This window comes from Mustela lutreola, chromosome 2 (assembly GCF_030435805.1).
Source record: "Mustela lutreola isolate mMusLut2 chromosome 2, mMusLut2.pri, whole genome shotgun sequence".
Lineage (NCBI taxonomy): Eukaryota > Metazoa > Chordata > Mammalia > Carnivora > Mustelidae > Mustela > Mustela lutreola.
Window position 1 is genome coordinate 83741053 of NC_081291.1, and position 27782 is coordinate 83768834.

At 41.1% G+C, this 27782-nt stretch overlaps 1 protein-coding gene and 2 pseudogenes across 1 annotated transcript in view; 1 reads left to right on the forward strand and 2 right to left on the reverse strand.

Moving 5' to 3' along the window:
* The window catches only part of NR1D2 (nuclear receptor subfamily 1 group D member 2), a 29387-nt gene extending 23920 nt beyond the window's left edge, over nt 1–5467 (reverse strand). The window contains exon 1 of the mRNA XM_059162486.1: nt 5148–5467. Coding sequence (XP_059018469.1) covers nt 5148–5163 — 16 coding nt within the window. The 5' untranslated portion in view covers nt 5164–5467. The remainder of the gene's footprint in view (nt 1–5147) is intronic.
* An 8111-nt stretch (nt 5468–13578) lies between these two features.
* Nucleotides 13579–13886, reverse strand: LOC131825556 (small nuclear ribonucleoprotein E-like; annotated as a pseudogene).
* Nucleotides 13887–20376: 6490 nt separating this feature from the next.
* LOC131826093 (U4 spliceosomal RNA) lies at nt 20377–20451 on the forward strand (annotated as a pseudogene).
* The last annotated feature ends 7331 nt before the right edge of the window (nt 20452–27782 follow it).

Sequence of the window (27782 nt, forward strand, 5' to 3'; positions counted from 1 at the left end):
AAGTATTATCCTTTGTCTTCAATAAACTCCGAAAGGAACATCTCACAGCTATTTATCTTACCTAAAGTACTACCACGTTAGGTGGTAAATTCACTTCCTTACATCTCAAAATAGTAAAAGATGAGAAGTGATGGTTTTCCTTAAAAGTATGGTTTTCTTAGGGCCAGCGTTTGAGAGAGCCATTTGTGTTTACAAGGTCTTCTGACTACCTCACCTTAGAAATAAACTTGCAGAAATCAGAGCTATCCCAATGGCTTAATAACTGTTTTAAAACACAACTGGCCAATGGAAGGTATTGTTATTAACTACCCAAAAGCACCTTCCTTTCAAAACCTCCAAAATCAAACCAAAGAAAAATTACTGAGCTACTATCAATCCAGTTAATATCCAATTCCTACCTTTACAGAGCTTAACAAACCTTTTCGGCAAGCATTTGTGCCAAGAACCATGGTATCAAAGATGACCCACCTAGAAGCAGCTACATTCTCCTAGCAAGACCTTCAACACTGATTTAGTTGTCTTAGCAGCCACTCTTGCTACCAGACACCAATCTACTGACCTGATGGTTAGTGACCCAAACGGTTACATTTTAATTTCCTAGAAAGTTAAGAAGTACATCTAATAGTTCCTCAACCCACTGAAGAAAGGGAAGTGAAAACTAGAAGTCCTCAATTACCTACTGAATACCAAGAACAAAGTGACACAACTCCATATCACATTTTGACCTCACAAGCATTTACTTCCATTATCCCTTTTTTCACAGGAGGAACTCAGAGCTCAGAGAGGTTTAAGTGGCAGGTCCAGGGTTGAAGGCCAAGGCCAGAGTATAGACTATTATCTCTTACTGTGAAGACCTGGGCAAGCAAGTCACTTTCAATCTCTCTAAAACTGAGTCACCTTCTATAAAACAGGACTATCTGCCAGAGTTATCATAAGATTAAAATGAAGTGGTGTTCATAAAAGGGGATTATTAAAGTGTTTTTTACATACATGGTTTTCAATGATAAAGCAAGAAAGGTGAAATTCCTGAACCAGCAAGTCCCAACACTTCCAGAAACAGGCAGAATGTACTTCTTAGATGTCTCAAGCTAAAATTAGCTGAAGCAGTCTTCTCTATTTTTAGTTGGAAAAAAAAAAATCCCTGGAGCTGGGCCAGGTTCCCAGGCGAGGGCTTACCCAGTGGTCAACTTCAGACAAGCCAGAAGTCAATATCTAATTTTATACTGCTGGGAAGCACTTACTGTTCACCATATATTGAGTTTTCTTACCCCAACTCTAGACTTGCCCATCACCAAAACCTTCTCATTCCCACTGCCCACCATCCTGGAAAGTATGCTTGATTTCAACTCATGACTGTGCCTTGTGACTTAGAATGAAACAGATTTACCATCAAGAAGCTTTAGTCTTCTCATTTTAAAAGTAGGTTACTAATAATCTCTACTCACAGCATAGTAGATAGATGTAACCTTCCAACTGTGTCCTGAATGTCAGGGCTCTAGAGAACATGGTCCTTTCCCTAAAAAGCCTTATAGACCAAATGAGGAAACAGCTGTGTTAACCATTCACTCCCCTGCATTATGAGCACTGTTTCATACAAATTACTGTGAACTGCTGAGGATGACACAAGAGCACTCTGGAGGGCAAAAATCAAAAGGGGCAAACACAGCCAAGATGACGGTAAATGGGGTCTTGAAGAACATACAAATTATTTAGTGATATACCACATAAGAGACTTAAGAAAACAAATAAAAAATGGGATGACAAAATAAACCGGTCTTATTTTGTAAAACAGTGTTTTTTGTAAATTACTAGGGGAAGTAGGAGATCGGGAACACACAAGTGTAATCTAACATCTGGGGGAGAAAGTTTGACTAGCAACAAGACTAAAAGAGAGGAATGACAAGATTAGGAGGCTTTACTGACACCCACCCTTTTCCATCAACTATACCACTATACCAGCTATACCCTATACCACTGCAAATCAAGTGGATGCACATAGTTATTTCCTTTACCCCCAAGAAGACAAGACCACCCAGATGTGCACATGCTATCAGATGTTATGTGGGCTTAGACCTAATACAGCATAGTAGCTTATGATCCCCAAGTGGACTTTGTGGATTCAAAATCGGGCTCCAAAACTTGCCTGAATAAGTTACTTAACCTCAATCTACTTAGCTCTTCATCTTCAAATGGTAACAGTACCCACCTTCACAGAATTAAGCTGTGGTATCAAAGTAGTGACACATGTGAAGAGCCCGGCACATAGTAAGTACTCAGCCAATATGGGTGATTATTATTTTACCATCATACTTAAGAGTTCAATTAGAAGAGTTCAAACAAAATTAATCCCCCTTATCCTTTCTTCTTTCCTTTAATTTTGAGTGTGTAATATGGACCCAGTGGTTTCCCTGGAGGTTATTTCCATACCATCTTCTGAGTATCTTAACTCCCTTCACTAGTCAAGCAACTTGCTACTTCACTTCTAAGTCCTCCCATGATCTTGCTGTTTCTCTCTTCTCTCTACAACTGACTTCTTTATAGTTACTGCTCTCTGACATTTTTTTTTTTCAAGTTAGAAATACAGGTTTGTAAAAACAAGAATGAACTATGTGGGAATGTTTTTCCGATTTTTAAAAATGTGAATTACAGCTATGGTTATGAAGTTTGTGCCGTGAGTTATCACTTACTTTAAAGAACCTGGTATATTCACCCAAAATCTGCGACAGAAACGTATACAGTCGATTTCTACCACTTCACTATTTCACATCTGCATTAGTCATGGATAAAGACACAATATGTCATGACAGAGGAAATGGTCATTGGCTGAATGTGCTGTACTGATACAATGGTATCAACCAAAGGGATGGGTCAGAGGTGTGCCACACAGACTGAATATGGCCCCACCCTAAGGGCCAATTTGAAGGAAATTACAGGTAATGCTTACCAACACTCCCTCTAACAGATATATGGCAGAAACTGTCAAATGTACTGGATAACAGCTTAGAACAAGTTGAAAATGGAGCCAAAAGGAACAAGACAAAATTTAAGAAAACTGCTAATTCCTACACTTTACAGCAAACAATTATCTGCACAATGGATGAAACCTAGCTTCAAAATAGTTCACATAAAAAGTCCTAGTTGATTGCAAGGTTACTATGAGTCAGCAAAGCCAATAAGCCACAAAAGCACAGCCTGCCAGAGAATTCATTTGCAGCAGAATCCAAAACTTGGAACTTGGTAACTGTCCAACCAGTTCCACAGGAGCTTGTTCACCTCTGGGGGCTACAGCCCAAAGGGCAACATGGACGATGATCAAAACACTGCAAAGACCAAGTAATAAGAACTGAAAATGGAAGAACTGGGGTGATGTGTTCAACAGTTATCCAAAGGAAGTTTTATTATCTATAGCTCCAAAAGGCAAGATTAAAATCAGTGATACTGTTCCAGGAAGGTTCAAACCAGACAAAAACTTTCTTGCCTCCTGAGCTAGCCCACCTTACAAGGCTACAAATCTGGAAGAATTCATTCATCCTGAAAGCTGGGTTAAAGAGGCTGAACCTAATAATCTCTAAATCCTTATCAAGAAAAAGTTTAATTCCCTGACAGATTACCCAATTTTTTAAAAAACACCCTCAAAGGCTAAACAGACACAGAAGCAATTAAAACACAAAAAGCTGTCTTTATTTCTACTATTGGTGAAAAACTCACACTTGTTTTCAAGGTATGGTTTTTTAAAAGTGTGTATACATATAAAAATATTTACTTAAAACTTAGAAAATATAAACTGGCTTTTTTTAATTCAAATTCAATTAGCCAATATACAGCACATCATTAGTTTAAGATGTAGTGTTCAATAATTTATCACTTGCGTGTAACACCCAGAGCTCATCACAAACTGGCTTCCTCTTTAACTTCACTGGCCTCAGGTGTAAAGACCATCAATGAGGGCAGACAAAAGGCGAGAAGGGAGTACAGTATTGTTCTGTGACGCTGTAACAGGAAATGTAACTAGAAAAATATTGATAAAGCCAAATTCTGTTGATCAGGTTCAAGAAAGGTCGGCAACCAATGGGTTTTTTTAAATCAACTTAAATAAACAATGACCAGTCCGTCCTAAAGTTCCGGGGTCACTTAGGATCACCTGAGTCATCTCGACATTACGTGAGATGAATGATTAGCTATCTGTATGACCTATAGGCTCCCAGCCCAAGGAGATTTTAGAGCCTTTTTTATGACTGAAGGTGTGTAAGGTAGGTCACGTCCTAGAGCAACCATTTTTCCAGGAAATACTGAAGCAGCATCATAACAAAGGCGGGTGCCGTCCTAGCTACCAGACATTGCAAACGATCTAAGCACCTCAGAACTCCGAGGGGTCTCGCTTTGGGGAAGCACCGAGTCTTCTCCCCAAAGAAACCTCTCTCCGCCTGTGGCGCGTTCTGGCCCCACACTTCTTGCTCAGTATCCCCAAAATCTGCCGCCAGTGCAGTCTGCCTAGCCCAGTCTCCTGACGCTGGGGTGGCAGCGGGTGCACTGCGGCGCCCGCGCCCGCCACGGGACCGCCCGGGCGCGGGATTCACCGCACGCGCACGCGCGGCCTCCTCCGCAGTGTGCAACCCCGCGGGGGAGGAGGGAATCGCGGCCACGTCACAGCCCGGAGGGTTCCAAAGGGGCGGGGCCTCCCGGAAGGCTGCGGCGCTCCCCGCCGGCGCGCGCGCGCACCCGCCCCCACGTGTCCCTGCGGCCCCGGGGAATGTGGGTCACCGAGCCGAGCGGCCTCACGTGTCCCTGCCCGCCACCGCCGCCTCAGCGCCCATTATGTAATGCCGCGTCACGAGCCCGCCCAGCCAACCGGCGCCCGCGCGCCGCCGAACGTAAACACAGCGCGCACGTGGCTCGCGCGGCCGAGCCATGTGAGGGGGGGGCCGGGCCGGCGCCACCGGGCCGCGCTGCGGCGTTGCAGGGAGCCGGGAGGGCGGCCGTGGAGCGGCCCGGGGGTAGACGCGGGGACCGAGCCCGAGTCGATACGCACCGCACGGCAGCCCACCCCACCAGCCCTAGGGTTAGCTCCGCCGCCGCCCGCCGAAGTGCCCCAGCGGGATCCGAGCGCCCCTCCGCCGTGCCCCCACCCTCCGCAGTCCGGCTCTTACCCGCATTCACCTCCATGGTGCCCTCCGGGAGGGAACCGAGGCTGCCCGCTTCCCGCAGAGGTGGCAGCGCCGCCTCCGCCTCAGCGCCGCGCCGCCCCGGGCTGGAGGCAGCGGTGGTCGCGGGGCCCGCTCATGGGCAGGGCGGGCAGGGCGCCCGGGACCCGGGCCCCGCGGCCAGAGAGCCGGCTGCACTGAAAGAGGGCGGCGGTAGCCGGCGAGCGGCGCTCCTCGCGGAGTCCCTGACAACAAAAGCGGCGGCGCGGCGGCTTCCTGCAGCCAGCGCACCGCGGCGGCGAGGGCGGCTGACGGGGAGGGCAGCTGCGACCATGTGACCCGCGCACACACCCCCTCCCTCCGCCCGCCCCTCCGCCGGCCGCTGCGGCGACTCCGCCCCCTCACCGCCGCCACCTCTCTCTTTCCCTCGGCTTCTGCGTTCTCGCCTTCGTTCCTTTGGCCCCCTTCCCCATTCCCTCCTCCCCAGATCTCTTTTCCTCTTTCCCCTGCTCCCTCCCCTCCAGGCCGACCTCCGGTCTCGGGCTGGAAGTCCCTTCCATGTCCCCCTCCTCATTCCCCCCTTCCCGTGACACCTCAGGTCACCTCAGTGGTTACCAAGGACCGCCCAGAGGCGCCAAACAGACCGACCTTTCGAGACCCCGGACTGGGCCAACCCCACCTCCCCACAGGTCGCGCGCTCCCCCCACGTCCTTCCCCGCCCCCAACAGACCGTTAAACGCTGGACACTTTGCGGGTAGAACCCATTTCGCTTCAGTCTACACCCTTTGGGTTATTTCATCCAATCCCATAGCTTAAATAGACCTGTGTTCGGAGCCTTGCCAGATTTGAATTTCAAACCGAGACTTCTCTGAGCTCTAGATTCCCACTCTTGACATCCCGTTTGATTATGCCCCCTTGATGTCCCTTAAAGATCTTAAAGGTGTAGTCAGGGGTGTACATGTGTTAACACTCAGTGAATGCACACGTAAGATTTGTGCGCTTCACCTTGTGTATAAATTTTACATCAAAAGAAAAAAGCTGGAAATAAATGACATGTATGCTGAAGTATGCAGAGGGAAGCCCATTGATGTCTGCAACTGAAACGTATTACAAAAGTAAAATGAGCTGATGGCATGGATAAATGGATAGAAGTATATTAAAATGGTAGTTGTAGATGTTGTAAATGGGTATTCATAAAATTATTTTCGAATAGAAGTATATTAAAATGGTAGTTGTAGATGTTGTAAATGGGTATTCATAAAATTATTTTCCAGTTTGCTCTTCGAATATGTTCAGTATAAAATGCTGGAGGATATGTAATGTGTAAAACATTTTTACATGTGCCACACTCCTTCTTCTGTGCCCACAATCCATTACATACACACACGTTTGTTCCTTCTCCATCTCAGTCTTTATGGCAAATCTGCAAGTTCTTGAAACCAGCAAATTGGATTTCTTCTGTCCTTGTGTGTGTGTGTGTGTGTCTCACACTGCCTTCTATATCCTATTTAATAAATCAACAAATTTGAGCTATTCTACCTTCATATATCTTCAATTTCTATGCTTCTCTCCATCAACATTACTATTACTCTAAACCAAACAATCATCATCTCTTGCCCCAGCTACTGTAATAGCTTCCTAACTGGGGAGAGGGACTGTTCCTCACATCCACCTACAGTCATTTCTCCCTCTCAGTGTCATTTTTTAAATGTAAATGAGATCGGGTTACTCTACTCAAAACCCTCCAAATAGTTTCCGATTGCACTTTAAGGAAACTCCAAAGCCTTAGCCTGACCTACAAAGCCCACACAGACTGTAGGCCCTGATTCTCTTTCTAAGGCTTGCCTACCACCGCCTAAACACTGTTCTCTAACCACAGCGCTCTCTTTTCTTCCCTACCTCAGGGCTTTATCACTCTAATGTGATGCTGATGCAAGAGTTCCCCAGGCTATACTTTGTAGCTTACTTTTTCATTTTATTTATCAACCACCATCTGTTTCTGAGGCCAGTATGAGCAGTCTAGAAGAAAGAAAAGAAATCATAAAAGAGGATACCTCTCTGAAAAGGCTATATACTGTATGATTCCAACTATATAACATTCTGGAAAAGGCAAAGCTATGAAGAAAGTAAAAATATCATTGATTGTCAGGGGTTGGGGAGGCAGAGGGATGAAAAGGCAGAGCACAGACGATTTTTTAGGGCAGTAAAACTGTTCTGTACGATACTATGATGGTGGATTCATGTCCAATGTACAAACAAGAGTAAATGCTGATATAAACTAAAGACTTTGGATAATTATGATGTCAATATAGGTTCATCAGTGGTAACAAATGTACCCCTGTTGTTTGGGCTATTTCTAGTGGGGGAGGCTGTGTGCGCTCATGGGGACAGAATGTATACAGGAACTCTCTGTACTTTGTTTGATTTTGCTGTAGATATAAAATTGCTCTCAAAAGGGAAGCCTATTTTAAGAGAGAAAGAGGATACCACCATTTAAATTTGAAAAAGAGAAGAGTGGAGTTGAAAATAAGCCATTGCAAAGGAATGTCCCTTAAGCATCTTAAATTCAAATAAATGAAAAAAAAAAAAATCTGTGTCCATGAGCCTTGTGTTTTCAAAAGGCCACCTCTACCTGAGAGACATTGTGGATAATTATCAGAGGCTATAAAACTAGAATCCAGGTCAGTGACCAGCCACCCCACTAGCCACTGGAAACATTAGGTTTATCAGGGCAAGGAGGATGCAGAGTAGCATCCGAGTTGGACAGTCCCCAGGGTACTGTCGCTGCAGTGGAAATTGCCTTTTGCTGCTGTCATTCCAGGAAACTTAAGTATTAACTCTGTAGAGTCCATGGCTCAGTCTGTAGGATTCTCAGACTATTCATGGTGAATTTCTACCTACTCCACCTTCCTCATTCCTCTGACCAAAATAACTCTGCTGAATGAAGACTGTGTCTTCAAAAATCATCCATTTAAAAAATGCAAATTAAGGGGCACCTGGCTGTCTCAGTTGGTGTAGCATTTGACTTTTGATCTCGGGGTTGTAGGCCCGAGCCCCATGTTGGGTGGAGAGATTGCTTATAAAATCTTTTTCAAAAAGGCAAATGAGTTCCTGTGAAAGCTTCCTCATTAGTTCTTATATTCCACTAATATTCCACCAGGGCCCTGGGAAACTGAACACAGGATAGACCGATCTGGATGTGGATAAAGAAGAGAAGAGCCTAAATATTAGAGTCCTCTCGTCCCAAGATCCAGTAAAATAGATCAACTGAGGTATTGCAGTATGAGGGCCTTGATGAAAGAGAAGTATTGGGAAAGAAGATGGATTTTTTTTTTAAGTTAAAGCCAGTTAAAAATGTCCAAAGTCATTCCTCATTTTAAAATGTTCCAATGAATAATGCTAGTTCCCAACACCATAACAACATTCTACTTTGTCTTCTCTATGTCCTGGTCCAGGAGTTTTCAAACTCTATATTCTTATAATGATTAAAGACATCAAAAGGCTTTTTTGGGGATGTATTCATCCAGAGTTACCTATTATAAATGAAAACAGAAATGTTTAATACACAAGAATACACACACACACACACATATATGTACATATATATATATATTCAGAAAAAAATATCAATAAGATCAGTGATGTGTTTATGTGCACATAAACACACATCCTACACACACTATAATATGATAATATCTCACAAGATGTAATAAAGTGAAATATAGTCCTAGCAAAAGAGTCAACTTTGTTTAACAGAAATATTTTTACACTGTCCCAGTTTTTAAATTTAAATTTGAATTATTTAAAATTAGATAAAATTTTGGGATGCCTGGGTAGCTCAGTTGATTAAGCTCTGCCTTCAGCTCAGGTCATGATCCCAGGGTCCTGCATCTGGCTCCTTGCTCAGTGGGGAGCCTGCTTCTCTCTCTCTCTGCCTCTGCCTATAACTCTGCCTGCTTATGCGCTCTCTCTCGCTCTCTCTCTCTCTGACAAAATCTTTTTTAAAAAATAGATAATTTTTTTTAAATTAGATAAAATTGAGGCAGCTGGTAGCTCAGTCAGTTGAGTAGTCAACTTGTGATTTCAGCTCAGGTCATGATTTTTTTTTTTTAATTTTTAAATTTAATTTTTAAAGATTTTTTTTAAAGATTTTTATTTATTTATTTGAGAGAGAGACAGTGAGAGAAAGCATGAGCGAGGAGAAGGTCAGAGAGAGAAGCAGACTCCCCATGGAGCTGGGAGCCCAATGTGGGACTTGATCCCGGGACTCCAGGATCATGACCTGAGCCGAAGGCAGTCGTCTAACCAACTGAGCCACCCAGGCATCCCAAGATTTTTTTTTTAATGTGACAGACAGAGATCACAAGTAGGTGGGAGTGGGGGGTGGCAGTGGGGAGGGTAGGGCAAGGAGCAGGCTCCCTGATGAGCAGAAAGCCCCATGTGGGGCTCCATCCCAGGACCCTGAGACCCAAGGAAGAGGCTTAACCCACTGAGCCACCTAGGCATCCCAACTCAGGTTATGATTGCAGAGTCATGGGATTAAATCCTGAGTTGGGCTCCACACTCAGCATGGAGTCTGCTTGTCCCTTTCCCTTTGCTCCTCCCTGCCACTCATGCTCTCTCATTCTCAAATAAAATCTTTTTTTAAAAATAGATAAAATATAAATTTAACCCCTTGGTTACACTAGCCATGTCTCAAGTGTCAAAAGTCACATGTACCATACTAGTCATTACAGATTTATAGAGCCTTTCTTCCTCTTTCTGGGTCAGTATGACAAATTATCCACGTTGTATAAGTTTTCAAGTTTATTGAAACAAAATTCTTCATATTCTCTTGTTATCTCTTTAATCTCCATCAATTCTAACTTCTCATTCTTAATTTTGTTTGCACTGTTTTTTTTCTTTGCTCGGTCCTCAAAGATTTAATTTTCAACTTCACGAATTTTTGCTCTTTATCTTGATCTCCCTTCTTCCATTCACCTTTTCTTTCTAAGATTTTATTTATTTATTTTACACAGAGAGAGAAAGATCACAAGTAGGCAGAGAGGCAGGCAGAGAGTGTGGGAAGCAGGCTCCCTGCTAAGCAGAGAGACTGATGTGGGGCTCAATCCCAGGACCCTGGGATCATAACCTGAGCAGAAGGTACATAAGCCTAACCCTCTGAGCCACCCAGATGCCCTTCCATTCACTTTTAATGTGATTTTTCTAGCTTCATAATTTGGACATCTATCTCATCAATGTTGCTTCAGTTGACCAGAGTCAGTTTCTCTTATAACGAAAGAAACCTCATTGGTAAAATTACTTTAATCATTGTCACCTATTACAGAGATTATTTCGCTTACTACTGCAGTGTAATAAATTACCCCAAAATGTAGTGATTTAAAATAGCAGCAATCATGGGGTGCCTGGCAGGCTCAGTCAGTGAAGCATCTGACTCTTGATCTCGGGGTTGTGAGTTTGAGCTGCACATTGGGTGTAGAGATTATTAAAAATAAAATCTGTAAAAAATAAAATAAAAGTAAAATAGCAGCAATCATGTTATCCTCTCTGCTGACTTCTATGAGTCAGAAATTTGGGGAGCCCCTGGTTGGACATTTATGGCTCAGAGTCTCAACACTGACAATCAGACAGTAGGCAGAGCCAGAACAGCAGGGAGCTGGAGCAGCTAAGGGCTGGACCAACCTTTCTCTCTCTAGTAACTGCAGAGCTTCTCTACACTGTCTCTATATATGGGCTACTCTGGAGTCCCTCACAGCTTGTTGGCCTCAGGGCAGACAGGCTACCTACAACATAGTAGGCCAGGGCTCCTGTGCAAGCATTCCAGGGAATTAGGCAGAAGTTGTCTCACTTTTTCCTGACCAAGCTTCTGAAGTCAGGCAACATCAATTTCACTGCATTATTGGTTTGTAGCAAGGGAGTTAAAAGCATACCCAGACTGGAAGATAGGGCACATAGATCTCAATCTCTTCTGAAGAGGAACATCAAGGTCATATTTTGGATAGCATGTGAGATGGAATATATTGTTGCAGCTACCATTGTTAAAATAGGGTACAATTTTAAAGAATAACACACGTACACAGTCCATCTTGATCTGAATACCACATTGCAGCATCAAAAACTTAAGATATACTTCTCTGAGTAAGCATTTTCATCCCCTCTACCTGGCCACATTTTCTAAGTATTGATGTAAGGGGAAAGATTGCGCCAGAGAAAGGAATGAGATAACAAGTGGGTAGGGAAAGGCCCCCACTCCACAGGATTATTCCAGTCCATTGTTTCATTCTCTGTGCAGCTGAATGTCACTAGAATAACATTCCAAATACAGACCCAGCCTCTTGTCTATTCTAAGTCCTTTATTGTCCACCATCAATAGTATTTTATAGCTTTGGAATGGGACTACTCCCTCAGGGGAGAATCTAATAGGAGAAAGGGTTATGTCTACATGTAATGAATGCAACCTATACAACTTGACATGGAAAGCCTGGTTGAATTTAAGTCCTCCACTGATTTAATAACATACTAAACAGAAATTTGGAGGAAAAATAAGAATGGAAATAAGGGGAAAAAAGTTGCATGGCTGTTCAACAAACTAAATTGCTATAAGAAATGTTTGAGTATTGAATATTAATTATCTTTAATACTCTTTATTACAGTTTGAAAAAGAAACCCAAAGCATCAAATACAAAGAGCTAGCCCTAACAATAGGGCATGCTATCCCACTAAAAGAACAACACATCTTGCTGACTTTCTCACTCATCTTCCCATCTGATCTTCCTACTTCTGAAAACTTGTCTAACTGAGAATCCCTCCCAGCAGTGGAATCTGTCCTAATGTGACCCCCATTAACTGAACAGTCTCCTAAGTTCTCTATCTCAATTTATCAACAGCATTCAGAGGGCACTGAGAGACTTGGGTGTCTCCCTTTCATCTAGACCAGTGGTTCTCAAAGTGTATGGTCACTGATCACCGCAGCAATACCACCTAGGAACTTGTTTGAATGTAATTTCTTGAGCTCCACCCAGGTCTAATGAATCAGAAACTCTGCAGGTGACGCCAGCAATTTCTGTTTTAACAAACCATCCAGGTGATGCTGATGCACTCGAGTTTGAAAACACTGCTTATGGAGCCAGTAGCATCCATCAACAGAGAATTGATCAGTCCTGTATTTCAGGGCTGTAGGGCCATGGGACTAAGTGTATAAGGCCAATAGCTGCCTCTTTTCAGATTCTTTGCACCATGCTCCCAAGTGAGCAGGATTTGTGCCCTGTAATGTGTATATAATATGACAGGATGTAATACAGCTGGGTAGGATTCTATATGCAAAACCCACATTGCATGCACTTTTGATTTCAGTTCTTCCTACAGACCTGGATGACTTTCTGTCCACAGACTCTAGGAGTAAACTGCTAGTCTCATGAATTGGTATGCTTACTACTAGCAAGTCTTTACTAATTACCTACAGATTTATTTATTTATATTCTAGAAAGTAAATTTATTCCTAAGGCTTAGACACTTCTTTCTGACTGTGCAGGAAAAACAAAATGTCTTAATAGTGGTAACAATAGGATTGTTATTTAAACCATAGTCAATATACAGGACCATCTCCTACCTTCTAAATCCATATAAAAACTCATTCCTCCTCCTTATGATGCAGTTCTATAAAAGAAAATTGGAAAAAGTATACCTTACCATTTGCATCATAACCAAGAGACTGCATACTGATTTTTCATATGTCTGGATTCTGTTGTTTTAAAGCAATATGTTGGGATATCCAAAGACTTTACAATTTGTGACTAACATATTCAGCTTTGGTCTAGTAATGACTGTTTTTATTTTTTTTTAATAAAAACAATCACAGAGCATTTATTGTCCTCTGGTAAAAACATAAAGGTAACCAAAACAATATGAACAGGGGCACCTGGGTGGCTCAGTGGATTAAGCCTCTGCCTTTGGCTTAGGTCACTGTCTTGGTGTTCTGGAGTATAGCCCCACATCGTGCTCTCTGCTCAATGGGGAGCTTGCTTCCCCCTCTCTCTATGCCTGCCACTCTGCCAACTTATGATCTCTCTCTCTCTCTCTCTCTGTGTCAAATAAATAAATAATCTTTTTTAAAAATGCAAACAGGGCACCTGGGTGGCTCAGTGGGTTAAGCTGCTGCCTTCGGCTCAGGTCATGATCTCAGGGTCCTGGGATAGAGTCCCACATCAGGCTCTCTGCTCAGCAGGGAGCCTGCTTCCTCCTCCCTCTCTCTCTACCTGCCTCTCTGCCTACTTGTGATCTCTCTCTGTCAAATAAATAAATAAAATCTTTTTAAAATAAATAAATAAATAAATAATGCAAGCAAATATTTTAGAACTACACTCCCAACAAAGGATATCTAAAAAAAAACAAAACAAAAAAAAAAAAAAAAAAAACAACAAAAAACTACATGGCCTTCTCAAGAATTTCTCACTTTATTGATCATTTCTAGCTGGAGACACTTTGTGAGCAGGGTAATATTAACTCCTTTTAGAATGATCTGACCCAGTTGTTTTCTTGACTTTGTTTCAGAATGAATCTCTTCAACATCATCTAACATGAGGTTCATGTAATCATCAAGACCAGTGATACAGCCCTCTATCCACATGTTCACTTGCTCATAAAGCCACACCTGAATTCGATATCTATTCTGCAAGTCTCTGAAGATAAGGTTGATGGGCTAAATGATCACCTTCTGCACTTTTGGCTCTGGCCACGGTACACCATGATGGAAGCCGACTTTGTAAAGATCTTTTAGGTATGGATCTTCTCTCGGTCTTGGAAGAGAGACCAAATGTAATTTTAGATTAAGCCAGGAGGCACATTGGTTTTTTTACTACCTCACTATTCAAAGTGTAGTCCTAGACCAGAAGCATTAGGATTACCTGGGAGCCAGAATTTCATATCCCACCCTAGAGTTACTGAAGCAGAATCTGCCTGCTATCAAAAGCTCCAGGTGACCTATCTGCACAAAAAAGTTCAAGAAGCCCAGCAATGCTATACCAGGAGACAGAGGCTTTGCAGCAGGAGTGTTCTCTGCAAGGAAGTGGTAGGCAGCCTTCTCAAGATGTCCCCCAGTGACCCTCGCCTCCTGTTACTCACTCCCTTGTGTAATCCCCTCCACTTGAGTGTGAACTGGACCTATGAATTGCTTCTAAAAATAGACTATGGCAGGGACCCCTGGGTGGCTCAGTCAGTTAAGCCTCTACCTTCAACTCACATCATGACCCCAGGGTCCTGGAATCAAGTCCCTCATGGGGCTCCCTGCTCAGCAGGGAGACTGCTTCTCCCTCTCCCACTCCCCCTGCCTGTGTTCTTTCTCTCTGGCAAATAAATAAATAAAACCGCGTTTGAGATGATGTTATAAAAGACTGAGACATATCTTGCTCACACTCTCTCCCTGGCTCTCCTTGCCTGCTTACCCTGATCAAGCAAGCTGCAGGGCTGTGACCTGCCCTGGAGAGATTCATGGGATAAAGAAGTGAGGGTGGCCTTTGGCCAGCAGCCAGCAAGGAACAGTATCCTGCCAACAAGCACGTGCGTGAACCTGGAAGTAGATCTCTCCCCAGTTGAACCTTCAGACAACTTCAGCCACACCTAACACCTTGATTGTGAGGTATTAAAGCAGAGAACCCAGCTAAACTGCATGCAGATTTCTCACCCACAGAGCTGTGAGATAACAAATGTTGTTTTAAGCCTTTAGGTTTTAGGGTAATTTGTTATTCAGCAATGGATGACTAATAATGAGCAGGAACCAGTAGATCAGAGATATTAAAAATTCAGATATAATCCAGACTCCCCAGAAGTCACAGGGACCTAACAGACCGTTAGATAAACAAACACCTATAGGCAGAGTGAACACCTAAAGAAGATTATCACTGAATCCAAGATGAGTAGTGAGACTGAAAACTGGGATTGATTTCAACTTCACATACGTGAAGCAGCAGGGCCCATCCAGCACTCTACAATGAAGCTTTAAAGTAAATGGGGCTCCCCAGAGCTTCCCAAGATACACACACAAACACATGTGCACGCACACACAGAATATCTAATCAGCTTTTAATTTTTTTTAAAGATTTTGTTTATTTGTTAGAAAGAGAGAAAGCGCAAGCAGTGGGAGCGGCAGACAGAAGAAGAAGGCTCCACACTGAGCAAGGAGCCTGATGTGGGACTCAGTCCCAGGACTCTGGGATTGTGACCTGAGCCAAAGGCAGACACTTAACAGCTGAGCCACCCAGGCATCCCTCTAATCAGCCTTTAATGCTTCATACAAATATAAACAAATAACAATGGATCACTAAACTTTTAAGGGAAGATTCTACCATGATGGTAAGAAAACAGAAACTATGAAATAATACACGAAACAATTGTCTTTATTATTGGAGAGATAAGAGAAGACAGAGCATCCATGAGATGGATGACAGTGGGATGCTACAAAAAAGCAACACAAAATATGTAAGAGTTCTTGAAAATTAAAGGCAACTTACAAAATAGAAGAAGTATTAGAAAAGTTAGAAATTGGGGGCCTGGGTGGCTCAGTCGTTGAGCGTCTGCCTTCCGCTTGGGTCATAATCCCAGGTTCCTGGGATCCAGTCCTGCATCAGGCTCCCTGCTTGGCAGGAAGCCTGGTTCTCCCTCTCCCACTCCCCCTGCTTGTGTTCCCTCTCTCACTGTAACTCTTTCTGTCAAATAAATAAAATATTTTTTTTAAAGTTAGAAATCGAGGAAATCACCATCAAGCAGAACATAAAGACAAAAGATGGACATTAGAAAGTATTATTTACTTATTTTAAAATATTTTTAAAGTTTTATTTATTTAAGTAATCTCTACATCCCACGTAGAGCCTGAACTCATGACTCTGAAATCAAGAGATGCAGGTCCACTGACTGAGTCAGCCAGGTGTCCCTGAAGTGATTATTTTTTAAACTTAAAGATTAATCCAAGAGAGGAGTTCCAGAATGAAAAGTATCAAGGAAATAATTGAAAAGAGTTCCCTGGAATGAAATGAAAGGGTTTCCAAATTAGAATACACACATATTATCCTGTGCAACTACTGAGGAAAAAAAAAAAAAAAAAACTTCAAGGCATGTCAAGATGAAATGTCAAAACATCAGGGATAAAGAGAAGATCATAAAAATATCCAGAAAGAAAGATCAGATCACATACAAAACAATAGAAATCTAAATGTCATCAGAATTCTTAACAGTATCACTGAATGCCTCAGGAATGCCTTCCAAATTTTGAGATAAAAATACTTTATCTCAAAACTCAATCAAACCATTAGTCAAATTCAAAGGTAGGATAAAGATATTTTCAGACAAGTAAGTGTTCAAAAAACTCCCCTTCTATATACCTTTTCTTAGAAGGTCACTAAAGCGATATAACATAGACTGGGAGAATAGAGGGAAGAGAAATGTGCATGTTTATGTGTGTGTGAGTGCAGAAGCATGTGGGTGGGCTAACACACCTACACATATGAGAGGTACTGGAAAAAGGGATGTGTGTGACAAGGAAGTGTTACTTAAATTCCCGTCTTCCATAATAGCAAGTCAATACTAATACCTAAAACTTAAGAATAAAAAAATAGCATTTTTAAGGATCTCATGAAGGAGGGGGCAGGAAACCACTGTTACTCATCATAAGACTTATGGTACCATTTGACTTCTTAAATTGTGTGAATTTATGAGTTTGATGAAAATAAAGATTACTTTGAAAACAAAAACTGGGGGCACCTCGGTGGCTCAGTCTGTTGAGCATCTGCCTTCAGCTCAGGTCATGATCTCAGGTCCTGGGATCAAGCCTCATACCCAGCTCCACACTCAGCTGGGAGTCTGCTTCTCCCTCTGCCTCTGCCCCTCCCCACCATTCATGCTGTCTCTCTCATTCTCTCTCAAATGAATAAATAAAATCTAAAAAATTAAAAGCAAAAACCAGGGTGCCTTGTAGCTCAGTCAGCTAAGCAACTGACTCTCAATTTCAGCTCAGGTCATGATCTCCCAGTCCTGAAATTTGGGATCCACACTGGGCAAGCATCTGCTTGAGTTTCTCTCTCTCCCTCTCCCTCTGTCTTTCCCTTCCCCCTCCACCCCTGCTTCAAGGAGAGTACACACTCATGCACACATGTGTGCTCTCTCGCTCTCTCTCTAAAAAAAAAAAAAAAGGTGAAAACTGTCCAAGCCCCCTTAAATACCACAATCTAAAAAATAATAGAAAATGTCTACAGCTGCAATACAGCTGCTTTTAGGTGTCTGACCTGCTTTCTCACTGGTCCCATGTCTGGTCAGGATATTACTAATAAAACTGTCTTTCTCTCTCTTCCAAATTAAAAGAAAGAAGAATATTTTGAACCTATAATTGCATTTCTAGGACTCTCTGCTAAGAAAATAATCCTAAATATACAAAAATCTTTATGTGAAACAATATATAGCACTATTTATATACTATTACAAAATTGGCAAAATTAACCCAACCAAAAGGAAATTCCCCTTGGCCTTTAAAAAAGAATATTTATGAAGATGAGGCCAGAATGTGAAAATGTTGATTATCTAACATTAAGTGAAAAAATCAGTATGAAAAACTGCATATGAAGTAATACTAACAATTAAAAATTAATGATTTTTTAATTTTAATTTGCATTAAGAAAAGATTGGAAGAATACACCAAATTGTTAAAAAATGGTTTTGTTTTGATGATGATAGTATAGATGATATTTTTTCCTTTTATTTTGTGTATTATGAAAAAATTTTAAAATTTTTGTATAATTTTATAATGAAAATACTTGAAAAATGAATTAAAATTAATATTTCTGTTAAAAATGTCTTTGGAGTTTACCATGTTGATGCTGTTAACTTGACCTTAATGTTTTTATCCAGTGAATTTTTTTAATGGCAATCATTTCAAACTTACAGATTGTTGCCTCTTTGACAAATGGATACAAACATTTAACCACAATTACCCCAATACTGATAAATTTTCAGCAAGAAAGTATTAACTAGAGAAATCCATCACGCCAACATGACTTGAATGATTTATTATTAAACAAATCAATAAATGATCAGTTTTTTATATTATGAAGTTAAACTATTTCAAATAGTCTCCATTTTGATTTTGGTTTGGAATTATTTCATAAACATCAAGCTTTTTCCTAAAATTTTTATTAAAAAAAAGAGCTGATTCATTGATCAATTTTTCTTCTTTCTTCTTTTATTTTTCCTTCCTTTTTGGTCAATCAAAGCTTCAACCATTAAGCTTTCTTTTCTTTTTTTTAGATTTTTATTTATTTATTTGACAGAGAGGAAGAGAGCACAAGCAGAGGGAGCTGCAGAGGGAGAGGGAGAAGCAGACTCCCTGCTCATCACCATGGGATCACAGGACCCTGAGATCATGACGTGAGCCAAAGGCAGATGCTTAACTGACCAAGCCATTCAGGCTCCTCACATTAAGCTTTCTTTCAAGAACTTATTTCTTCCACGTCCATTTGCCTTATCAAATTTTGCAGATTTTCAATTTGCCAGGATTTAATTCTGTTATTTTTGAGTCAACAACAAATCTTACCATGTTCAATTTTAGCCATTTTAAGTTTTATTTTTACTATAATATTCATTATGAATTTGATTTTTTAAAGCCTGTTGTTTTCTGTTTTAAAAAAAAAAAATCTAACTCAGGAAAATATGTGATAAATTCTCCTCACATATTTCAGGATTTGTACAAGGTTCACAACTGGGCTACTCCACTGTTGAACAAATGTCCCAATCATTTTTCCCATTTTGAACCGAGTCTCCAAGCTGCTGATCAAGAAAAAGATAAAGGCCTAGTCAAAATATCTTACTCCATAAATAACTAGAAATGACAGGATAATATTTATCATTAGCACTTTTAGATGCCCACTTTATATCAGGCACTATAGTAAGTCCTCAGGATGAAAAGATACTAGTCTCTACTCAGACAACTCTAGGGCCTCTAATGAAGGAGAAGAACTATTACAGTCTTCATAATATGTTCATTAAATTGCGTATACTTTAAAAAAAAATTTTTAGATTTATTTATTTATTTTAGAGAGGAAGAGAGGACGGAGAGGGGAAGAGAGAGAATCTCCAGCAGACTCCCCACTGAGTATGCGAGCTCCATGTGGGGCTTGATCTCACAACTTCCAAACCATGACCTGAGCTGAAATCAAGAGTCTGATGTGCAACCAACTGAACTACCCAGATGCCCCTAAATTCGATATACTTAATGCATTGGTTAAATTGGATGTATTTAATCGTTTGCCACAGTTGATATTTAAGACTTTGCCAGTAAGCAGATAACTACAACGCTGCATCATCTCTAACTACTTCCCTGGTCCACCTGGTTTTTCTCTGTCCTGACATCAAGGCTCTAACCTAGCCCTCACCCACAATATTCCCTTCTGAGTGATTTTTTTTAATCTAAAACTATGTTGCCTCCCTGCATAAAGCCCTCCAATACTGCTCATTTCATATAGAATAAAACCAAGGTTCCCATGACTTAGAAGATCTAACCCGACCCAGCCCCTGCCTCTGTCTCCAGCCTCATCTCCCACTACCCTCTCCCTGACTATCCTTGCATTCCTGCTTCATTGTCCTCCTATCTTTTCCTCTATCCTCCCAGCTCAGAGCCTTTACATTTGCTTCCTTCTTGCTTGGGATGATTTTCCCTCAGATCATCACATGGAGCCACATTTTATCCACACTTTATCTCTATTTCCTTCTGGAGACTTCCTTGATCCCCATTTAATGTCTTTTGCTCCTTGTTCCGCAGTTCTTGTCACTATCTGAAATTGTTTTATTCATTTACTTTATTGTCACCTCTACTAAAATATGGGATACATGGAAGCAGGGACCCTGTCCATCATGGTCACTGGTGAATTCCATTTGCCTGACACGTGGCTATTCCAAAATAAATATTTGTGAATTGAATGAATAAATGATGTGTAGGAAGAGCTGAAATAGAGGAATGAGACACATGTCATGGAAGAGTCCGAAATGTCATCACTAAAGAGATGGATTTTGTTTGGATAATGAGTAGAAATTCATACGGTAGAGGGCAGGCAGTTGAGAAGGGGGCCTCGTGGAAGGATGGAGAAGAAATGAAGCTACGAAAGATCCCAGAAGATAAGTCTGTGTGGAGATGACCAAAGCAGAAAGAAGGAGCAGGTGTACTGAGGAAGGAGATCAATATGGTTGAAACCTGAGTTGTAGCTTTGCGCAGTGGTAGTATCGTAGCCAATGAGGTTTATCCGAGGCGCGATTATTGCTAATTGAAACCTGAGTTGTTTCATTCCTGTCTGACAAAGACACTGCTCAGCAGAATAATGGTCCCCCAAATATGTCCATATTCTGTAACGAGATTCCCCAGAATCTGTGATTATCTTATGCTAAATTATGAGGGAGTATTAAGGTGCAGATGGAATAAGGCCGGCTGACCCTAAACTAAAGAGATTAGCCTGGGGGGCCCAATGTAATCACGGACATGCTCTTTAAATGGAAAAGAGCAGGACAGAAAGTCAGTGTCCATGTGATGCAGGCTGAGAAAGACCACAGAGGCCATTGCTGACTTTGAAGATGGAAGGGCAGCCACAAAACAAGGAATTTGGGCAACCTCTAGAAGCTGGGAAAGGATTTTTCCCTAGAGCCTCCGGAAAAGAATACAACTCTACAGATGCCTGGATGTTAGCCCAGAGAACTCCATTGTGGACTTCTAGCCTCCAGACCTATAAATTAATACATTTGGGTTGCGATTTGATGCTAAATTTGTGGTACCTTCTTATAGAAGCAATAGAGAACAAATACAGACACCACAAAGTCACTCAGGTAGAATGAGGAAAGGAAAAACAAAGCTCCCAGCTAGTTTTGAGTGTACAGACTGGTAAAAGTTTTGGTAAGCAGTAGAAAGGCTGCATTCTACTCTTGGAATGCTGACTACACACAGTTCATCTTTGCCCAAAATGTGAAAACCTGAAGAACTGAGAAATCTTTAACAGGGAAAGAATGGGTAAACGAGATGGGAAAGGAGCCCGCTGTGTGATCCCCACCATTTCCCTCGTCATCCTTTCAAGATTAAGAGATAATTGATTACATGAATCTCTTAAACACTCTTAGAAATTCTATAAAAATCTATTAGGTACCAAGTCTTCTGATGTTCTCTGGATTTTTTTTTTTTTTTTTTTTTAACTAGAGAGGAAATGGATGCATTCATTTAAAAGAGGGGGGAAAATCTCTGAAGAATGTTTTATTTTCTCAGGAAGTTGGGCAAGCTGTGAATAATCACCCTTGTGGTTAGCATTCATTCTTACAGAGTCGATCCTTGCAGGTCAACCAAATCCCTTTCTTTTGCTTTATAAATTGAGCTGAAATAGTTGTTGCTGACCTGAGAGTGCTGGCTGCCTGCCGGAAAGTGCTGCCCCGCAGGCCCTGCGTAATGAGACAATCCACAGGGCTGATCTCAGCATAAATAAAAGTTCAAGCTGGGACTTAAATTTTTAACACATTTGCAGTATGAAAGCAAAATAGCCAGAGGAACCACAATGGAATGACATCATTCAAATCACTGAATAAGCGTTTAATCATTCAAAGAACCAATATCATAAAAGACTTGTCATTATGACAGCATGGCCCATAGCTGCCTAGGATGGATATATCCTTCTTACTTTATACCCAGGACAAAACATAAGGATACCATTACATTTGGTGTTTAGTTTTGCTTTATTGGAGTGCTTTGTTTGGGGGCGAAGAAAGGTGAGAAGATGTTTGGTTTTCCTTTGTGGAAAAAGTTTTTTGCATGTAAAAGATGGAAGGAAGGAGCAAATGATAAACACCCACACGCGCACACACACACCCTCCCCATTTCTTCTGGATTAATATCAAAGTCAGGTCATTACCTCGCCACTCTTTGATGAGCTAGATTTAGAAATGTCTCATAGCATTGTTAATATTTGTAATATGAATACATAAACTTCAAAAGGCAAAAAATTTAGTCTCATAAAATATTTATTAGGTTGCTGGTGTGTACACCTAACTAACCCTTTGGAAGCATTGTTTAACAAAAGTGAAAAAGTATTACATGGTGTGAAACTAAACGTATTCTATTTTAGAGTTTTTATTATTTGTGGTTATATATTCATGACTGTGTCACACTATTAGATTTTCCTTCTTAAAATTAATGACCTGTCCTAGGAAAAATGAAGGAATAAGTAAGCCAGGGCAAAACATCTTAAACCAGATGTTAGCAGGTTGAGCAATAATTTTGTACTTCATCTTAAGTATATTTTTAAAAATACACAAGCATGCAAATTTTAAAAGGACTTTACTGGATTGCAAAAACATTTGTTCATTAACACTCTTTGTTAACCGCCACAACTGTTCTAACACCTTATGAGTACATTCCCCTTAAATCTAGCAGAAAAGGTCAGAAGAGTGTGCCTGGGTGGCTTTTTACTTTAAAATTAAAAAGTATTTTTTAAAAAGGAGTACTTAAAAAAATGGGCGAAATGAAGTACTAAAGAACAGGAGTTTTTCGGGTGAGGCTGAGTTTTGAAGGGCCACAAACTATTGTAATATCTGTATTTTTGCTCCTTAAAAAACGATTTTCACTTCCGGGGTTGGGGGGAATTGCCCCTCTGAGACTTCATCATGTAAAGAATGCAAAACCAAAAAAAGTAAGGGCTGGAGTGTCCAGAGAGGGGTAGACGGGAAGAAAGAAGCAGTGGGGAAAGGAGGATACAAAAACTCTTTGAATGTGGGCAGTTGTCCCTCTGACCCCATATATTATATAAGCCAATATGTACGCACAGCAGATTTTCCCCAAGAGTGGCGCTATTGACATTTTGGTCTAGATAATCCTGTTGTAGAGGGCTGTCCTGTGTGTTATAGGGTTTTATCCCTGGCTTTTACCCACTAGATGCCAATACCAAACCTCCCAGTCCCCAGTTGTGACAACCAAAACAGTCTCCAGACATTGACGAATGTCCCCTTGGGGGTGGGAAGAGAGAGCAAAATTGCCCTACTGAGAACCACTAGTGATTCACAAACTGACAGCAGAAAGGAGAACTAGAGCTCTGGGGGTTTGGAGTAGGAGAGAGAGTAACTGCTGTGGGGGACGTTAAATGACAAACGGAGACAGCAGAACAGTACTGTATTAGTTTCTTATTGTTGCTGTAACAAATTACCACAAACTTAGTGCTTTAACACAATGCATATTTATTATCTTACAGATCTGTAAGTCAGAAGTCCAACAAAGGTCTCACTGCACTAAAATCTAAATATTAGCAGGGCTACATTCCTCTCTGGAGGATCTTGGGTAGAATCTGTTTTCTTGCCTTTCCTGAAAGCTCTAGGAGGCTGTCCACATTCTTTAGATTGTCCCCCTCTTCCCTCTTCAAATTTTGAATTTGTTAAGTCAAATCCTTCTTATGTGCCCATCTCTCTGACCCTCACGCTCTTCTGCATCCCTGTCATATTTAAAGGACTCTTGTGATTACATTGAGCCCACCAGATAATCTCCCCATTTCAAGGTTGGCTGCTTAGCAAACTTAATTCCACCTGGAACCTTAGTTCCCCTTTGCTTTGTAACTTACTATATAAATATCACAGGATTCAGGTATAAATATCACAGGATTCGGGACATGGACACCTTCAGAGGGGCCATTGTTCTGCCTACCACAAACACATATGGGACAATCCCATTAATTTTCATATTACTGACTTTTGCCATAGGAACAAAACAAAACAAAACCCTGCTTTGGAGGAAGAAGCAAGAATGGAACACACTATTAGTTCCTTCCGTTTCCAATGAGAGGCACCTGCAATATTCTTCATTTCTTTCTAAAACATCGGAGGTTATTTTGTGGAAGGTAATAATATATAGTCCTTAGGTGAACTTGTTTTGTTTAAGATGTACGCTTCAGCTCATGAAATTGCAAGGGAAGACAGGAGCTTCCAGATATCATTTGGTATAGCAGTTGATACAAATGACTGGAATTTCACTGTGTGATTTCTTTGTTTATTAAACCCCTGTTTATTTAGTCCTATTTTATAGGCACTTTCACAATAGCTATTATTAAAACCTGCCTCCTGTGACTAACTCACAACATCCCTTGAAAAGTCTTCTATATCCATAATAACGTCTGATGTTTCCATTTAGTTGTGAGTTTTCAGGTCCATAAATGCACCACATTATAAGGAGATCAAGGGCTCTAAGCCATGTTCCTTTACAACCATTTGTAGTCTATTGGCTTTGGGTTAATATGGCTTGTAGAGGTTCTCACCAACTCTCAACTCAAAATTAACCTCTCCATTTACAGCAACTTTAAGAAACAGGAATAGACTCCACTGACTAATCCACTGACTAATAACTAGTATTGCAGTGCCAGATAAACAAGGGATCAGAAACTCTGTCTCTGCCCAGTTTCCAAAAGGAGGAAATATGAGACAGTCTTTGGCGCAAGGAAGCAACAGCCAATGCATTTCTGAACCCGCTAGATAGTTGAGGGTGAGAAGACAGATCTGGGTCTCATACCCCTTCACGACTTTTTGGAAGCCCACTTCCCTCCCTCACTCTCTCCCTCTCTTTCCTTTCCCTTTTTTTTTTTTTTTTTTTTTTTTTTTTTTTTTTTGCCTTTCCTCCCCTTCCACTGATATTTATTGAACACCGCAATAGACAAAACAGACAAGAAAACTAACTGCACTAGACTTATGACTTCTGGCGGTGAAGGTGGTCAGATAAAGAGTAAATAAATAAGTGAAACATGGGGACTGGCAGATGGTGCTCTTATGGGGATAAAATAAATGGAGAAAGGAAGAAGAGGGAATGCCAAGGGCAAGGATGGGGGAATTTTAAATTTTAAATAAAGGGTCTAGGAAGGTCCCACTGAGAAGGTGACATTTGAGCAAAGACTCAATGGAGGTGAGGGAGCGAGTCATGTCTTTGGAGGAAGATCATTCCAGGCAGAGAGAATAGCCACTGCAAAGAGCCTAAAGCTGGAGCACGGGTAATTGTATTCCAAGACAGCAAGGAGGTCAATGTAGCTGCAAAGGCAGGAAGAAGGAAAAACAGTGGGAAATGAACTCGGGGAGGTAACTATGCCCCTCAGTTCCTGGTAAGAGTGAGACTCAAAGGCAGTGAAGGTGTTCCTCTGTCTTGCGGGACCATTTTGAAAATTGTGGGGTGTTATTGATTGTCACAATGATGGCAGGGGTGCTACCTGTATTTCATGACTACCTGCATTTCAAGACTGCCAGAAATCCTGCAACTATGTGGGACAGTCCGACTCAGTGGGGAATTGTCCTGTGTTTAACACAACTTCCAAATGTATCGTCACAGTGAAAGGAGGAAAGAATGTTTTATTATATGAGCCTAGAACCACATTTCACATATAAACACAAACTACTTTTGGTATGATTTTAATATATACCATATTCTCTAGGAGTGTGACTACTTTGCAAATGAAGGTAAGGTTGTTTATCTAGTTTGGAACTTTGCTAAGATTTTTTAAACCGTTCAGAAATCAGATCATTGGTGTGCTGGGTGGCTCAGTCAATAAGCCTCTGCCTTCGGCTCAGGTCATTATCCCTGGACCTGGAATGGAGCCCCGCATCAGGCTCCCTGCTCAGCAGGAAGCCTGCTTCTCTCTCTCCCACTCCGCCTGCTTGTGTTCCCTTTCTCACTGTGTCTCTTTAACTTATAAATAAATAAACGAATAAATAAATAAATAAATACATAAATTTTAAAATCTTAAAAAAAAAAGAAATCATATCATCGATGGCAACACCATTTATGATATTCGAGTTGCTGATAACATACACACCTGTATCAGGCTGTATTTACAGTTATTCTGCAGACAAGTATAAACACTATTTATCACTTCATTAGATCATCTGTACTAGTTATATGCAGAAATTTACATATTTAAATACATATTGTTTTGTTATAGATTACTTTTATATTTCCTTTATATTACAGTTTGGGCATTATATTGATTTTTCTGAAATTATATTTGTAGATTAGTTGTTATATATACATTTATTATGAAAGTAAAGAGGGCATTATAAATTTTTATTATAAAAAGAGGGTGTTGGGAGCGCCTGGGTGGCTCAGTTGGTTAGGTGTCAGACTCTTGATTTTGGCTCAGGTCATGACCTCAGAGTCATGAGATTGAGCCCTGTGCTCAATTGCACTGGGCTCCACACCAGGTGTGGAGCCTATCTGAGATTCTCTCTCTCAATCTTCCCCTCCCTACTCGCATACATGTGTTTGCCTTCTCTCTCAAAAAAAAAAAAAAAAAAAAAAAAAAATTTAAAAAAGAGGGTGTTGACCCCAAAAACAAATAATCTAATTAAAAATGGGCAGAGGGGGTGCCTGGGTGGTTCAGTCATTAAGCATCTGCCTTTGGCTTAGGTCAAGATCCCAAGGCCCTGGGATGGAGCTCCGCATTAGGCTCCCTGCTCAGTGGGAAGCCTGCTTCTCCCTCTCCCACTCCCCCTGCTTGTGTTCCCTCTCTCGCTGTGTCTCTCTTGTCAAATAAATAAATAAAATCTTTTTTTAAAAAATGGGCAGAGAACATGAATAGACATTTTTCCAAAGAAGACATACAGATAGCAAACAGACACATGAGAAGATGCTCAACATCACTTATCATCAAGGAAATGCAAATCAAAGCTACAAGGAGATGTCACCTCAACACCTGTCAGGATGGCTGATATGAACAACACAAGAAAGAGGTGTTGGAAAGGATGTGGAGAAAGGGGAACGCTCTTACATTGTTGGTGGGAATGCATACTGGTGTGGCCACTCTGGGAAACAGTATGGAGGCTCCTCAAAAAGTTAAAAATAGAACTACCCTATGATCTAGCAATTGCACTACTTGGTATTTACCCAAAGAATACAAAAATGTTAATTCAAAGGGAAACATGCACTCCTGTGTTTACAGCAACATTAGTTACAATAGCCAAATTATGGAAACAATCCAAGTGTCCATTGACTGATTAATAGAGAAAGATGATGTGTTTTATGTATATGGAGATATACAGAGAGATATATGTATATATCCATCTATATATATATAATGGAATATATTACTCATCCATAAAAAAGAATGAAATTTGCAATGACATGGATGGAGCTAGAGAGTATTATGCTGAGTTAAGTAAGTCATCAGAGGGGTACCTGGGTGGCTCAGTGGGTTAAAGCCCCTGCCTTCAGCTCAGGTCATGATCCCAGTGTCCTGGGATCAAAACCCGCATCCAGCTTTCTGCTCAGTGGGGAGCCTGCTTCCTCCTCTCTCTCTGCCTGCCTCTCTGCCTACTTGTGATCTCTGTCTGTCAAATAAATAAAATCTTTAAAAAAAATAAGTCATCAGAGAAAAACAAATAACATATGATTTCACTCATATGTGGAATTTAAGAAACAAAACAAATGAGCAAAGGTGAAAAAAAGAAAGAGAGAGAGAGAGGCAAACCAAGAAACAAACTTAACTATGGAGAACAAACCGATGGTTCCGGGGGCAGGAGGGGTGGGTGAAATAGGTGGTGGGGATTAAGGAGTGCAGTCGTGATGAGCACTGGGTGTTGTATGGAAGTGATGAATCACTACAGTGTACACCTGAAACT